General features: G+C 45.9%; 1 protein-coding gene and 1 long non-coding RNA gene across 7 annotated transcripts in view; one reads left to right on the forward strand and one right to left on the reverse strand.

The window, feature by feature from the left end:
• PDPR (pyruvate dehydrogenase phosphatase regulatory subunit) overlaps window positions 1-12,195 on the forward strand; it is a 38,186-nt gene extending 25,991 nt beyond the window's left edge. For all 5 annotated transcript variants that reach the window (XM_024556085.3, XM_045191736.2, XM_053914740.1 and 2 more), the window contains 2 exons: window positions 6,937-7,119; window positions 8,442-12,195. In XM_024556085.3, coding sequence (XP_024411853.1) covers window positions 6,937-7,119; window positions 8,442-8,846 — 588 coding nt within the window. In that variant the 3' untranslated portion in view covers window positions 8,847-12,195. The remainder of the gene's footprint in view (window positions 1-6,936; window positions 7,120-8,441) is intronic.
• LOC112300756 (uncharacterized) lies at window positions 1,620-10,989 on the reverse strand. 2 transcript variants are annotated; one of them, XR_008425662.2, is made up of 3 exons: window positions 10,852-10,989; window positions 7,152-7,266; window positions 1,620-6,466 (listed from the first exon to the last, which is right to left on the reverse strand). It is a non-coding gene; the product is annotated as an uncharacterized lncRNA (long non-coding RNA). The 2 variants fall into 2 exon arrangements; XR_008425661.2 differs by having other exon boundaries at window positions 7,152-7,297.
• Window positions 12,196-15,496: the final 3,301 nt, after the last annotated feature.

Below are 15,496 nucleotides of genomic sequence, written 5' to 3' on the forward strand. Positions count from 1 at the left end.
TTTGCTATTATAAAAAACTGTTCAGTGTACAAGAGTGTGTTTTTGCCTTGGCCAGTGTGGCTAACTTGGTTGGAGTGTTGTCCCATGAACTAAAGGGTCGCGGGTTTGATTCCCAGTTGGAGCATGTGCCTAAGTTATGGTTTCGGTCCCTGGTTGGGGTGGGTACGAGAGGCAGCCAGCCGATACTTCTCTCTTACTTCAGTGCTGCTTTCCCTCTCTGCCCCTCCCTTCCCTTCTCTCTGAAAGCAATAAGCACGTCCTTGGGGGAGGATAAAAAGGTGTCTTTTTCCTCATTGCATGTACCAGCACATGGAGATGCCAAACTTTAGGCTGATGGGTACAAAATAGTTTGTCATTGCAGTTTTTTAAAAAATATTTATTTTTAGAGAGGGAGAGAGAAACATTGATGTGTGAGAGATCCATCAGTAGGTTGCCTCTCACACACCTCCAGATGGGGCCCTGGCCTGCAACCCAGGCATGTGCCCTGGCTGGGAATCGAACCAGCAAACTTTTGGTCTGCAGGCGGGGTCTCAATCCACTGAGCCACACCAGCCAGGGTGTCAGTGCAGTTTTGTTTTGTTTTTTTAAGATTTTATTTATTTGTAGAGAGAGGGAAAAGAGGAAGAAAGAGAAGGAAAGAATATCAATATTCAGTTGTCTCTCACGTGCTCCCAACTGAGGACCTGGCCCAAACCCAAGCATGTGCCCTGACTGGGAATCGAACCCATGACCCTTTGGTTCACAGGCTGGCGCCATCTACAGAGCCTACACGGTTCTGTCCACCCATTCTCCACTTGTTCTCTTCCGATCTTACCCGACCTGTCTTCTCTGCCTCTCACTTCCTGCTAGTCTTTGAACAAGCTAGACTGCTTCCCTTTACACTTGCTGTTCCCCTTCCCCTGGGGCATCCTTTTCTCCCTCCAGATCCATACTCCCAAGCTCACAGCTGTACCTGCTCCAGGGAGTATTCACTTGTCACCTTCTTGATGACTTTATTTAAACTTGCAGCCCGACACCCAGGGCTCCCTGTTCACCTTCCGTATTTTATTTTTCTCCATAGTGCTTACCATTGTCTGGTAAGGTATATTTTCTTTATTTTGTTCTTTGGATTACCCATTTAAATGTTAAGTTCCCTGAGGGCAGAGATATTTGTGTTTTAATTTTTATAGCCCCAGGATATTAGAGAAGTACTTGGCATAGCGAAATGCTTAATACATGTTGTATGAATGAATGTTCCTGGCCCTATCCATTGTCTGTTTTTGTATAGAATTATTGATCTTTTTATGAGTTTTTAGGCATTCTCTCAGTTTTTGCCATTGAATTGTGAATTTTTAAAAAATGTTCTATTGATTATGCTATTATAGTCATCCCATTTCTTTTCTCCCCTTTATTCTCCCCTCTGCCCTGTACCCCCCCTCCCACCAGCACTCCCCCGCCTTAGTTCATGTCCATGGGTCATACATAGAAGTTCTTCAGCTTCTCCATTTCCCATACTATTTTTTAAAGTATTTTTTATTGATTATGCTATTATAGTTTTCCCAATTTTCCCTTTATCCCCCCTCCACCTTGCCCTCCCCAACCCTCCAGTGTTCTCCTCCCCTTAGTTCATGTCCATGGGTTGTACATATAAGTTCTTTGAGCCCTCTGTTTCCTATACCAGTTTTTATCTCTCTCCGTCTATTTTGTGCCTACCAATTATGCTTCTTCTTCCCTGTACCTTTTCCCCCATATTCCTCCATCTCCCAACTCCCGTGTCTCCTGGCCTTTATACCTAAGTGGCTGGAGATCTCAGAAAGAGTAAAGAAACTGCAAACAGTTATTCCTGAGTCACCATTTCCTTCATTTTTCTGCAGAAATCAGAAAGTGATCACAAGAAATGAGGTGCTGTAGGGCGCACACGAGGTGTTTTATGACCTTCTATCCAGTCACTGGCCTGCGAAGGAGATAAGACTGTCTCTATCATAATCTGCAAGGAAATCAGCTTGTGGTTCTTCCTTCTTGACCAGGTGTCCTCAATTTTCGTCTGTCCGTTTCCCATACTGTTCTTAACCTCCCCGTCTATTTTGCACCTACCACTTACACTTATTCCCTGTGTGTACCTTTTCCCCCATTCTCCTGCCTCCCCCTCCCTGCTGGTAACCCTCCATGTGATCTCCAGTTCTTTGATTCTGTTCCTGTTCTAGTTTGCTTAGTTTGTTTTTGTTAGGTTCAAATGTTGGTAGTTGTGAGTTTATTTTATTGTTCATATTTTTGATCATCATCTTTTTCTTAGATAAGTCCCTTTAACATTTCATATAATAAGAGCTTGGTGACGATGAACTCCCTTTAACTTGACCTTATCTGGGAATCACTTTATCTGCCCTTCCATTCTAAATGAAAGCTTTGCTGGGTACAAGTAATCTTGGATGTAGGTCCTTGCCTTTTATGACTTGGAATACTTCTTTCCAGCCCCTTCTTGCCTGGAAGGTCTCTTTTGAGAAATCAGCTGACAGTCTTATGGGAACTCCTTTGTGGGTAACTATCTCCTTTTCTCTTGCTGCTTCTAAGGTTCTCTCCTTATCTTTAATCTTGGGTAGTGTAATTATGATGCGCCTTGGTGTGTGCTTCCTTGGGTCCAACTTCTTTGGGGCTCTGTGAGCTTCCTGGACTTCCTGGAAGTCTATTTCCTTTGCCAGATTAGGGAAGTTCTCCATTATTTTTTCAAATAAGTTTTCCATTTCTTGCTCTTCCTCTTCTGCTTCTGGCACCCCTATGATTTGGATGGTGGAACATTTAAAGTTGTCCTGTAGGTTCCTAAGCCTCTTCTCATTTTTTTGAATTCTTGTTTCTTCATTCTATTCTGCTTGAGTTTTTTTTCCTTCCTTCCGGTCCAAACCATTGATTTGTCCCGGTTTCCTTCCCATCACTGTTGGTTCCCTGTACAATTTCTTTATTTCACTTTTCATAGCCTTCACTTCTTCCTCTATTTTGTGTTCATACTCAACCATTTCTGTGAGTGTTTTGAACTCTGCATCAGGTAGGCTCTCTCTTCATCACTTAGGTGTCTTTTTTCTGGAGCTTTGCTCTGCTTTTATTTGGTCCATATTTTTTGCCCAAGTGCGCCTGTTAAGTGGTAAGGGGAGGAGCCTTAGGTATTTACCAGGGTGAGGCAACTCACATTGCTGCGTGTGGCACTGTATGTGGGGGAGGGGTCCAAGAGGGAACAGTGCTGTTGACATGGCTCTCGGCCCCCTTTCAGTCACTTCCCCTGCTACCCACAAGCAAATCTGGCCTTTTTGGTGCTGATTCCTGGGTGCGTGGGTTTGTGTATGTTCTAGGACCTTGTGGGTCTCTCCTGTGAGGCTGGGAGTTTCTCCTGCCCCCTCAAACCCCACAGATTTTTACTGTCAGAGGTTCTGAGGCTTTATTTCCTGGTGCCGGTACCCTGGGTTGTGTGGTCTCACTCCCCAGTGGCTCCTTCTAGTTTATCAGCACCCAAATGTGGGACCACCCTGGTTGCCACCTTGCTGTGTGTCCTCTCCCCATCTCTGTCCCTCCTACCTGTCTGGATGAAGGTTTCTTTTTTTACTCCTTGGTTTTTGGACTTCTATCCAGTTTGATTTTCTGGCATTTCTGGTTGTTTTTGTTACTAAATGTGTTGTCCTGTTGTGCGAGAAGGCAAAGTGTAACTACCTATGCCTCCGTCTTGGCCAGAAGTCTGAGTTGTATATTTTTTTTGCCAGTTTTCCATTTGTCTTTTGATTTGCTGTATTTGCCACATAGAAAGATTTTTTAAATTTATTTTCATTATGGAAAATGTTTCATATATTGCAGAAATTTAAAAAAATTTTATGTAGTTTATCAGACATTTCCTTGTGGCTTCTAGAGTTTGATACATAGAAGGGGATTCCCTACTCCAGGGCTGTAGAATTTTTCCAGTTTTCTCCTGGTGCCTGTATCGTTTGTGTTTAATACTTAAATGCTCCGTCCTCTTGCACTGTCTGTTGGATCAAGATACTTTTCCCACATGGATAACCAGTTGATTTTAGATTCTACCTTTATCAGACACTGAGTTCCTATATGTATTTGGGTTTATTTCTGGTCTGTTTTACTCTGTTTTCCTGGTCTATTTGTTCATGATCCAGGATTACATTGTTTTGTTTAATTATTATGTATATTTTAATATTTCTAGTGCTTATCCTCTGTCACAGCTTAGAAAACTGGAAAAGAAAAACAATTCCTGCTTCCTTATTTTCTCTTGTGAACTTTATAATCATGTAGTTAAAACAACACCCTATGTTTTGGATTGTTACATTTATAAAATACAAAGAATTGACATTTTTTTTAAGGTTTTATTTATTTTTAGAGAAAGGGGAAGGGAAGGAGAGAGAGAAACATCAATGTGTGGTTGCCTCTTACATGCCCCCAATGGGGACCTGACCTGCAACCCAGGCATGTGCCCTGACTGGGAATCAAACCTGCAACCCTTTGCTTCACAGGCCCATACTCAATCCACTGAGCTATAACAGCCAGGGCAAGAATTGACATTCATATGCCTTGAATCTGACAATCAAAGTATCTTTTTGGGTAACCTTCAGAGGTATTTTGAAGTTTTCTTCATGTAGATATTCTACGTTTCTTGTTTATTTGAATATTATTTTGTTGCTATTGCGAATGGGCAAGGTGTCTTTTTTACCTTATCTTCTAAGTAATTATGATATATGAAAGCTGTTTTTTCCTCCTATACTGATTGTTTAACCTAAGTCCTTACTAAGTTATTGTTTATAGTTGTTTTTCAGTTGATTCTCTGGAATTTCCAGGGTTTGATCTTACATATAAAGACAGTGAGTTTTTCTTTCACAACTTCTTTTCCTACACCTTCCCTCCCTGTCTAGTCATGACAGGGAGCAGTGACCGTGGGAATCCTTGTCTTGTTCTTAACGTCAGTCCTATTACTCGCAGTGGTGTTTTTGGTTTTTTTTTGACTAGTTCATTTTTTACTGTATTTTTTCCCCATTACCACTTATCCCCTCTATAACCTCTTCTACCTCCTTCTACTTCCTACCCCCCCCACCATAGTGTTAGGTTTTAATCATTAAATGAAGTACAAATTTATCTGCCCATGAAATCTTATCTGCTTTTCTGCACTCAGAAATGGTATAAAAATATTGAGGGGATTATTCATGATTGGATTAGAGTTTTTACAGATGTAGCCGGTACGTCTTGCCTGTATGGACAGGGATTGATTCTGAAATGCCATACATGCTGGGTGCCCAAGTCACTGATTGGCCAAACCCCATCCGGAGGAGAGGCTCTGTGGAAGGCCCTGGTTTCCGCCTTCTGCTTTTCCTGGACTGGTCCCACTCTTGTGATTTTCCCAGCACTTAGTGAGAAAAACGAGTCAGTGATGGGGACCCACTTTTCACTTTGCTCCTCTCATCTAGCCCAAAACTAACCACCTGCTTTAAATCTTTCTTCCTTTTTTATCCTCTTAAGTATTCAGCTTGAGACAGTAAAGCACCGAACCCACCAGAGGTAATGGCTCTTTATTTTCCTTTTCCTGCCAGTCTCCACTGGTCTCCTCTCCGCACTTTGCTAATTCAGATGTTTCACTGACATATACCACAGGCTGCGTGTTTCCCCCTTTTCCACATTTAAAGCTGTCTTGACCACAGTGGTTGGTTCAGCAAAGTTTATAGAGCAAAGTACATTGCCAGGATAAAGTATTGCAATACCAAAGAAGCTGCTATATTTGTCTTGCTCCCCTCACCCTGTTTCATTGAGATATAGTTGGCATACATCACTATATAGGTTTACAAAGATGTACAGCCTAATGGATTGACTTAATATATTGTGAAATGATTACTGCTGTAAGTTTAGATAGAACCCATCTCACGCAGATACAATAAAGAAAAAGCAAAGAACCACCCCCCCAATTATTTTTACTTGTGATGAGAACTCATGGGACTAACTTTTAACTTTCCTGGGTACCATACAGCAGTGGCGTTACAGTCAGGAGGTTTGCATTGCATTCCTACTTCTTCTTTGCTCACAACTGGAAGCTTGTATCTTTTGACCACTTTCTTCCAATTGCCCCTCTCTCTTCTCCCCACCTCCAGTAATCACAAGTCTGATCGCTTCTTCTATGAGTTTTTTTTTATTCCACATATAAATGAGATCATATAGTGTTTGTCTTTCTCTGACTTAATTCTGTGTCTTGTTTTGTCTTCTATTTTACAGTTTTTAAAGTAAACAGTATAGTCTGTTATTGGGCTTTAGACTTAGCAGTATGTTTAGATAGGGATTGAAAATTTTGCTTTTAATTTGGAAAACTTACTTTCATTTAAGTTATGATACTTAACATGTTTCTGGAACCAAGAAAAGAGCAATGTGAGAGGCAGGGTGTTGTGGGATGTGGGTGGGAGAGCTCTGCTCTCCTGGCTCCTTTCCTGGGGCTTCATCTGGGGTCTCTACGATCCGCTGTAACCTGCGTGGAAAACCAGACGTTAGGCACACACATCCAGAGCGATTGTAACGTGTTTCACAGTATGACCAGTGCAAAAGGGAACCGGGCAGGAAAACAAAGCTGGTGGAGGGTGAGTGGGCTATTCATGAAGCAGTTCTGAGACTGGTCATTTACTGGGTGGTGAGAAGGCTTCTAGGAGTTATTTAATAATTGCTATATATAAAAATACATATTTAATAACTGCTATATGAGTTACTCCCCTAGATGTGAAAAGATATGGTTGCTGCTTTCATGGAGCTTAAGTCCGGGTTAAGGGTGACCCTGGCTCATTACTCCTGGGTGTACCACTTTGGTTTGTGGATGAGACATCATGAGAATTTTACGTAACCCTCCCCCTTGTCCGGGTTAACAGTGTCGGCCGTCAGGCTCACCAGACACATGCCTTACTGAAACCGAAGGTCTGCTCACTAACCTTTCTTCTCTCCCTGTAGTATGCCCTGCATGTCTACAATGAAGTGATGAGTGTTGGACAGAAATACGGGATCCGGAATGCTGGGTATTATGCTCTCCGTAGTCTCCGAATCGAGAAGTTTTTTGCCTTCTGGGGTCAGGATCTGAATACCCTCACCACCCCCCTGGAATGTGGACGAGAGTCTCGGGTGAAATTAGACAAGGTACGGTGTCCGCACACTCCGCCGTCACTCACCTCCCTGTGCAGGACATCTGCATTAGAGCAGGACGAGGAGCTGATGTGGAAGGGAAGTGTCAAAGCACCGAGACCTTGGTAACAGCATCAGGTGAACGGCGACGATTAGGGTGACCTTAGAATGAGAAGCGTATCTGTGGGATAAACTGACAACACTTGTTTTCAGCACTTTGCTCTTTTAGACTGACTGCCTTCTGGGGAAGTTCTTCTGAGTGGGTAATGGTGATACAGTAACATGCCATGATTATTTGTATAAGTTAGTCACCTTCCATTCAACTGCCTAATTTTTTTGTTTCTTTTCAAAGTAATATATGAACATGATTTTTTAAAAATCGCAATTCAAGAGGATGTTCAGTGAGGTCTCCTTTCCACCCTGGGACCCAACCCCACCCACCTCACCACCCCCTTTCTTAGAAGCAGCGGTTTCTCGTCTCTCCTTTCAGAGCTTCCGTGTGGTGCCAACACAGGCGTGTAGTTCCCCTCACCGCTCTTTGTAACCTACACGGTTGGATCCTACACGGTTGCTGTGTTTTAGTACTACATTCCCTATTAGTATTCTTTTTGAGAAATGACAGATAACTTTTTTTCTTATATAAAAGTAATGAGCCCTGGCTGGTGTGGCTCAGTGGATTGAGTATGGGCCTGTGAAGCAAAGGGTTGCAGGTTTGATTCCCAGTCAGGGCACATGCCTGGGTTGCAGGCCACATCTCCAGTAGGGGGGCACAAGAGGCAACCACACATTGATGTTTCTCTCCCTCTCTTTCTCCCTTCCCCTCTCTCTAAAAATAAATAAAATCTTAAAAAAAAAAGGTAATGAGTACTCATTTTGGAAAATACAAAATTAGTACCATTCATATTTTATTTATTGAGAGAGAATCGCTATTGTGTTTATTTTATCCTGCTCTTATTTTTGTACACATGCATATATAAACATACGCGTGGAACTTTGTGTTGAGATTATATAGAAATGCTGTTTCTCTAAAAATTCTAGCAAATGTTTTTGAGTACTGATTTTTCTAAGTATTTTTCTTCTGTGTGGTCTTGTGATAGAAATCTGTGTATAAAATGGGGAAAAGAAACATGGATATCTGTGATGTTACAAAAATTCTCTGAAGGCAGTTTGTGAATGCAAGTTTTCATCTGGTGGGAAACACAAGTTTCCCAAAGCCTGCCCAGGGGTGGGGGGAGAGCGTCGCACCCCCCGCAGTGACACGGGGCAGCTCCCACTGTGCTGCTCACAGGCAAGGGGCAGAGTGTGGATGACAACTCAGGGTTGCCTCTCTCTCCTAGGGGATGGATTTCATCGGTCGAGACGCCCTGCTGCATCAGAGGCAGAACGGGGTGTATAAACGCCTCACTATGTTCATCCTGGACGACCACGACACAGACCTGGACCTCTGGCCTTGGTGGGGAGAGCCCATTTACCGAAACGGGCAGTACGTCGGCAAGACCACCAGCAGTGCCTACAGCTACACACTGGAGCGCCACGTTTGCCTGGGCTTCGTGCACAACTTCTCTGAGGACACTGGGGAAGAGCAGGTGGTCACAGCAGATTTCATCAACCGGGGCGAGTATGAGATTGACATCGCGGGCCACCGGTTCCAGGCCAAGGCCAAGCTCTACCCAGTCGCCTCCCTCTTTACGCATAAGCGCCGCAAGGATGACGTGGAGCTAAGTGACTTGCAGGGGAAGTAATGTCAGGCCGTTTCACCACCTCCCCATCTTCTCTTAGGAACCTGTCCTGATCCTGTTCCTCTTCTTAACTTTGCCTCCCATCTCTCCCCTCCTAGATATAATTTTAAACTTTTTGCTTTGCACCCTCTCTTGTCCTTTCATCTTCTCCTCCCTGGTGCAGTTCCCCCATCTCCTAACACTCACTCTGGACTGCTTGTCCATCCCCCCCACCCCACAGGTTCCCATGGTGACAGGCACCATGTCTGACAGGCAGGACAGGAGCAGACCCCATTTGTGCGAGGGCGTTATGGTGACAGATTTCTACTGCTGCGCTGGGAAGCTGCTGCGTGCAGGTCTTGGAGCAGGAGTCCGATGCTGTGGGGCCAAGTGTTGAGGGAGTAGCTAGTGAACTGGTGGGCTGCTGAGTGTGACGGTCCTGATCCTCTGTGCTGCGGGTTGGCACTCTGATACCTCTAGCATGATGACCATCTACCTCACTGGTGAGAGGTGTCGTGTGGGTGTTACTGGGCTGCAGCAGAGAGAGCCTGGCACCGTCCCCAGCCCGTACCAAACTAGTTATCAGACTGGAAGGCCAGGGCCACCTGCCTGTAATTTTCATATCTCTGGTATGAGGGGCTGTTTGTTTAGCTGAGTGAACAAGCTGTATTTGAAAGGGAAAAACAATGTTGCCTTTTGCTTTAATTTTTCCAGATGAGACAGTCTTAACCTCAGAAACCACCACCACCAAACCATGCTGCTGCTCGCTCAGCTACTCCAAATTCAGGTGCCCCACCCCCATTGTCCTCATGGCTCTCCTTGCCTGCCCCTTCTGCGCCTGCCCTCCTGCGGTAGGCCCACTGGCTCAGCAAATGTTTCTCTCCCCTAAAGGGAGGGCGAGGGCGTGTCATCCTGGCTGAGTAACTAAACCTTGCTGGCTCTCTGCTTCCTCTGGCACAGAAGAGACAGACCCACAGGTGACCCACGTGGGTCCAGAGAGTTCTGAGTGTGGAGGGTGCACGCCACATAAGCCTAACAGAATGCTTTCCATCTTTTCTTTCCCTGTCCAGCCATTTCTCTACACCCTCTGAATAGAAAATGCCCTGGAGCGCCCCCCCCAAGAGGGCCATGCACAGTTTAGTAGTGTCCTTTTCCCAACGGTGCAACTTGAGTGACATGAGAGACTGTATTATCCCTCCTAATACTTCATTTCCCCTTGCACTTAAGCTGCCCTAATCTGATTTTTTTTAGTATAAACGGCTGTTAGAGATATAACTAAAACTGTAGCCTTTGTTTTCCTGGCACCCTAGAAGCATTAGCCCTGACAGGCGTCAAAGTTTAGTAGAGAAGTACTTTCAGGTGCTGGCCTGCTCTGGCTTTTCTTTTACCCACTTGATCAGGCTGCCTTCTTCCAGACACTTCTTGCCATTTTCCCAGCCAGACAGCATCTACTTGATTAGCGTCCAGCTTTTTAGGAGGTGTTGGATGACTTATTAAGGGAGCATGTGATTAGAATCGCTTGGACGGCCTTGCTATCTTGGTGCAAATGTGTACATAACTAGCTGAGGGGCAAGGAAGAGGAGAGACATTGCCCAGGCGGAGAGCAGAGCAGGGACCAAGAGCTGGGCCAGGGCAGATGTGACCAGCAGGCAGCGACTGGCCCAAGGCAGAAACAGGTGACACAGAGCTAAGGGTACCACATGCTCTGCACCACTCCAAAGCAATCTTTTCTGGAGTTAGGCATGAATTTCATCTTGTCACACACTGGCAAGATGATGCTCTCCAGGGTGTCACTTGTCTACTGAGTGCCCCGAAGCACACATCATTTTTTGGCACTTTAAAATTCTTCCTCGAAGTCTGTCTGTTTAAACATAGGCACTGTGAATCTGGTAGTTTTCTCTATTTGGTCCTAAATCTGAAGGGACGACCTTCCCACCTCTAGCATAACTGACAATCGAGACATCTCACTTGTGTCATTTCCGTCTCTGGGCAGTGGTGCCATGTGTGTTTGTCTTGTGTGACAACTCACCTCTCTCTAGGGATTCGAGTGGTTCTGGACTCTTCCAAGGGGCTGGACTTGAGTTTTAGGTGGTTGGTACTTTTTTTTCAGAAATGATCCATCACCTCTTGTGCTCTCTTGGGGAGGGCTCTGCACGCTTCTTCTAGCTTGTCCGCATGTTGCATTGAAGAACGTTTTTGAACCTAGAGACACAAAGTGTGTTAGCTATGAACCGATGAAGCCCCAGGGTTTCCAGGCTCCTGTGCACCTATTTCCTCCCTTGACATAGCTTCTAAGCCCCTAGTCACTCCTGCCACATGTATGTCCTGTTTCTTGGCACTGCCACGGTCATTTGACAAAGCTTGCGTCAGGAAGATTTCCCATCTGGGATGCTGTCGCTGAAGTCAGAAAACCTCTGAGCAAAAAGGGACAGAAACTACCTGCTTGGGTGGCCCGTCTGGTGCCCTTTAACTCGTGGTGTAGGCAGGTACGTGTGCTGCACGGGCAGGACGTGCTTCAGGAGAGACCGGGGGCCACTCCCGCTGCAGTGCTAGTGCTCTTCTGGGGAGGCCCTGTACCCCCAAATGTGAGCAATGCCGTTCAGGCTAGGGACCCAAAGACCACTTAGCTCAGTGATTAACCCCACTGCAGCAGGAGTAGAGCACAGTCACTGAGGGATGACTCCCCTCCCGGACTTCTGGCTCTGGCGTGTGGATACTTGCTGGCCTCTGCCTGAGCCTTCACCACCCTTTCAGAGCCCGAGGCCGCTAAAAGTGACCTGTGGTCTTGGTTCTGACCTAGAAGGCTGTGCCTGGCAGAACAGCTGCACTGGCTTGCTTTCGGGGATAGCTACAGGGTTCATTTTCCTCTTGGGTAACAGAGATCCCAAGGATCCTCATTAATATCTAAGGTAGGAGTTTGGTCACAGGGCTTGATACTGAAGAATAACCTGTTTTCATTTTCCCCCAGTGCCCCCCTCATCCTTCCAATCCCTCACAAACTTTGACCTAAGAGGCATATCAACATGACACAGGAAATTTCTTGTGGGAGAAGGACTTTCGTCTCAAGCAGCATTTCTAGGCACGTGGATTCAGCAGCACAGTTGAGTTGAGAAACGGCAGGTGGGACAGTCAGACGTTCAGGCGTCACCTGCGAGTCCAGCAGGACCTTGTGAAGAAGCTGTGCGGCTGCCGTCAGCACCTTCCCCGCGGCCTCCACTGTACGGTGCTGAGTTGTAAGGCTCCTTCATTTTCACTATGGGGCTCACATTTGCAGTCCCCCATCACTAACAAATGCACTATTTTTCAAGAGGACTGAGTATTTTTGTATGTTTGCCTTCTCTTCGTCCATTAAATACCGTTGTTCCTTGTATAATATGATTTTGACTTCTTTGAGCAGTGTGTGTATTCCTTGGAAAACTACACATTTCTCATGGCCATTATTCTCATGATAGATGCAGTTACTTTTATCTTTTGCAAACATTCGCCTTCTTGTTTTTCTGTCCCTCAAGGACAGTAATTACAAGAGGTGGGAAGAATATTTTTAGCATTTGTTTCAAAAATTCTAAGCCAGGAATTCCTTTGCACACCAAGAACTTGGACTCGGAGCACATCTTTTCTCCACGCCAGGTTCTCGTGCCTTACACTCGAGAATGTCACATGGGGGCGGAGAGAGGAAGGCCAAAAAAGAAACTCCATTTCAGTCCGAGGGTTCCCATCACCCTGTTCAGCCTCTCCTTCCCCAGAACAGGGGGGTGTGCGGGGGAGGGGGCGGGGAGCTGCCTCAGCCTGTCTCGGTGAAGGGTGTTCTAGTGGCACAGTTCACACTTTACTCTCTGGTCAACTCCTGGGAGGCATCGAAGCGCCACCGTAGTTACTGTGAAGTGCTGTAACGCGTTCTTTGCATGTGTAAATGTGCACTTCTGTTCAGCCCTTTCTGTCCCTGTGCAGCGTTGGCTGGTGGTCCTGAAGACGTCCGAGGCACTTAGGTAAATGGGATCTTTTCTCAAGAGCCCTGGTGACGCTAGGCACGCAGGGTGACCAAGCATTTCTGCCCCCCAGGAACACGGTATTCACATCGTGCGCTGTATTGCTATCAAGGCAGGTTTCAGTTAAGATTTTCTTTTCATGTTACTAGGTTTGTGAATGAATAAACAGACATTTTAATTACTGTTGCCATGCCTGCTTGTGAAATATTCTTCATCTGTAGTAACTCAGTGTAGTAATTTGCCTGCACAAAAGATCAACATGATACATAAAATTGTACCTGTGCTACCAAGTGTAAAACAGAATGTGGAAACTGAGGTAAAGTAGGTACAGGCATTATGCAGTGGTGGCCTGGCTGGAGAGAGAAAGCCACTGTTGCTTCTTAATTTGCTCCTGCTGCCACTGGAGTTGACACCCTGCCATGCCAGAGGAACAGCCTCGCACATGTCACGTCTCAGACCTTTGGGCTGTTAAAACGGCGAAATAACACATGGACTGGGCCTAAAGCAACCTTGTTTTCCAAAGAGTTGTTTGCAAACATAAAGCGTAAGTTATTATGACTACTGGGCTGTAAATTTAAAACATTTAGAATTAACATCACTGTGTTATCTGCACCAATAGCGGTACCTTCCTTCTACAGATTACCCTCCTGAAGGGTAATTGTTTCCCTTTGACTCCTAAATGGAAAACTGTTAAAAGAGTTTCTGCTTGATTCAGTATATCCTGAATTATACTTTCTGATCTTCAATGTTTGATGCATCTCATTTTGAAAGGCCTTTTCTATTTTTAGGATATTAAATGGATTGGAAAGGGTAGTACTCTCTACCCTGCCTGCCTGTGAAATGGGGCTAACGCTCTAGTGGCCTCAAGCGGTCAGATTCATTTACGGCCTTGAGCCTTATAACTGACCAGTAGGTGGCGCTGTGTCACATGAATTGAGGTTTCCTGGGTTCACGCGGCCCCTCCTACGCAGTGCACTTTGGCAGGATGAATTAGAAACCTCTGTCAGTCTAATAAAATCTCCCCTGAGAGGTGATAACTCAGTGTGGCCCCTGTGACACCGGAAGGACTGAGAAGCAGCTCCTTCGCTGCAGCCTCGAAAAGAGGGATGTGACCTTTCCCTCCCACTGCCCTTCCCGTGGGAGGCTCTAGGGTTAGGGACCCTCAAACACTTGGATCTGGGGCATCCTTGGACGCAAGCCTTTCAGAGGCCAAGATGAAGGGGATCGTCCCGTCTGGTCAAAAGCACGATTTTGAAGCCGGCCTGGTCTGATCTGAATGGCAGCCTCGCCTCTTACTTGGTGTATGACCCTGGGAGGTTGCCTTTCCTGACCTTCTGCATTAGTCGCCAGGAGACACTACTTATGAGTGAACCAATAGGGTGTGTGTGTGTGTGTGTGTGTGTGTCTGTGTGTGTGTGTGGAGGGGTTTATTTTAAAGAATTTATGAACTTTTGGTCAAGATGGTGGAGTAGAAAATAATGGGAATACTGAAATTGTAAAAAATAAAAGTTAAACTTCCCTTAAAAACAAGAGTTAATACAGGAAAAAAGTTTACTCACAGGACTGTGGGGGCTGGACCGCTGCAATGTGCAGGGCGCTCTGCAGGCTGGAAGCCCAGGGAAGAGCTGGCTGGCGTTGTGGTCTCGCATTTCAAAGCAGTCTGCAGGCTGAAGTCCTTCCTCTGGAGGATTTCAGTCTTTTCTCTTAAGGCCTTCAACTAAATGTCTGACGTCCACTGACATTAGGGAAGAAAACCTGCTTTATTCAGTCTGCTGATTTAAATGTTAATCACATCTAGAAAATACCTTTACAGCAATATCTAACGGCGCTTGACTGAACAGCTGAGCACCGTAGCTTAGCCAAGTTGACACATAAAATTATTCATCACAGCGCCTATTTACTTGCCTGTAAATGGGCAACGATACTTTTTTGTGTGCAAGATTTAAATAGTGTGTATTAAATACTTGGCCCCTTGCAAAATTTTTCAACGTACAACAGCGGCTTTTTTTTTCTCTCGTGAGAACTGCAAGGCCTGGGACCAGAGGTTTCCAGACTTGGGGAGGTGGTGGGAGAGGAGCAAAACTGACTGATCAAGGAGGCTGAGGGACATGTGGCTTGAGGAGCAAAGGAGCTGTGCCCAGACCTGTTGGCTAGATGCTTGTGACAAGAGGTGGGCTGTAGTCGCCAAGTCCCACTGGGGCTGATGTCTTTTAACCAAGCTCATTATGACTTGTTTCCTCTCTGCTTGGGCTTGGTCTAAACTGACTCCGGGAGCTCAGTGCAATTGCCTTGAGTGGGTGATCTGTGAGCAGCGCTTGCCCAGGCCTCTGGTGACCTTGGTTGACCTGGCCTCTGTGCTTTCCCGCTCCTTCAGGGCTCTGCATGGAGCTGGACGTTTGCACTTCATGGCCTTTTTGGGCCAGTCAGCCCCCATCTCCACTGAGTGACCAGTTTGGACCCCCAACCTCTGCCCCCACAGGCCATGAGTGGGAACAACAGCAACCTCCCAGGGAGACCGTGTCCAGTCTCCCCAGAGGAGAGAGTGCACACGGCAGGGCCTGGCCAGCATGTCACCCAGTGACCTGTTCCCCTCCTCCTGGTGGCTTTTTAAAACTGAAGCTCAGCAGAATCATGGGAGGGAGAGCCCCAGTGGCAACGAGCATAGAGGACTTGAGCATGAAAAAGCGA

The sequence above is a fragment of the Desmodus rotundus genome, chromosome 12, assembly GCF_022682495.2.
Source record: "Desmodus rotundus isolate HL8 chromosome 12, HLdesRot8A.1, whole genome shotgun sequence".
Lineage (NCBI taxonomy): Eukaryota > Metazoa > Chordata > Mammalia > Chiroptera > Phyllostomidae > Desmodus > Desmodus rotundus.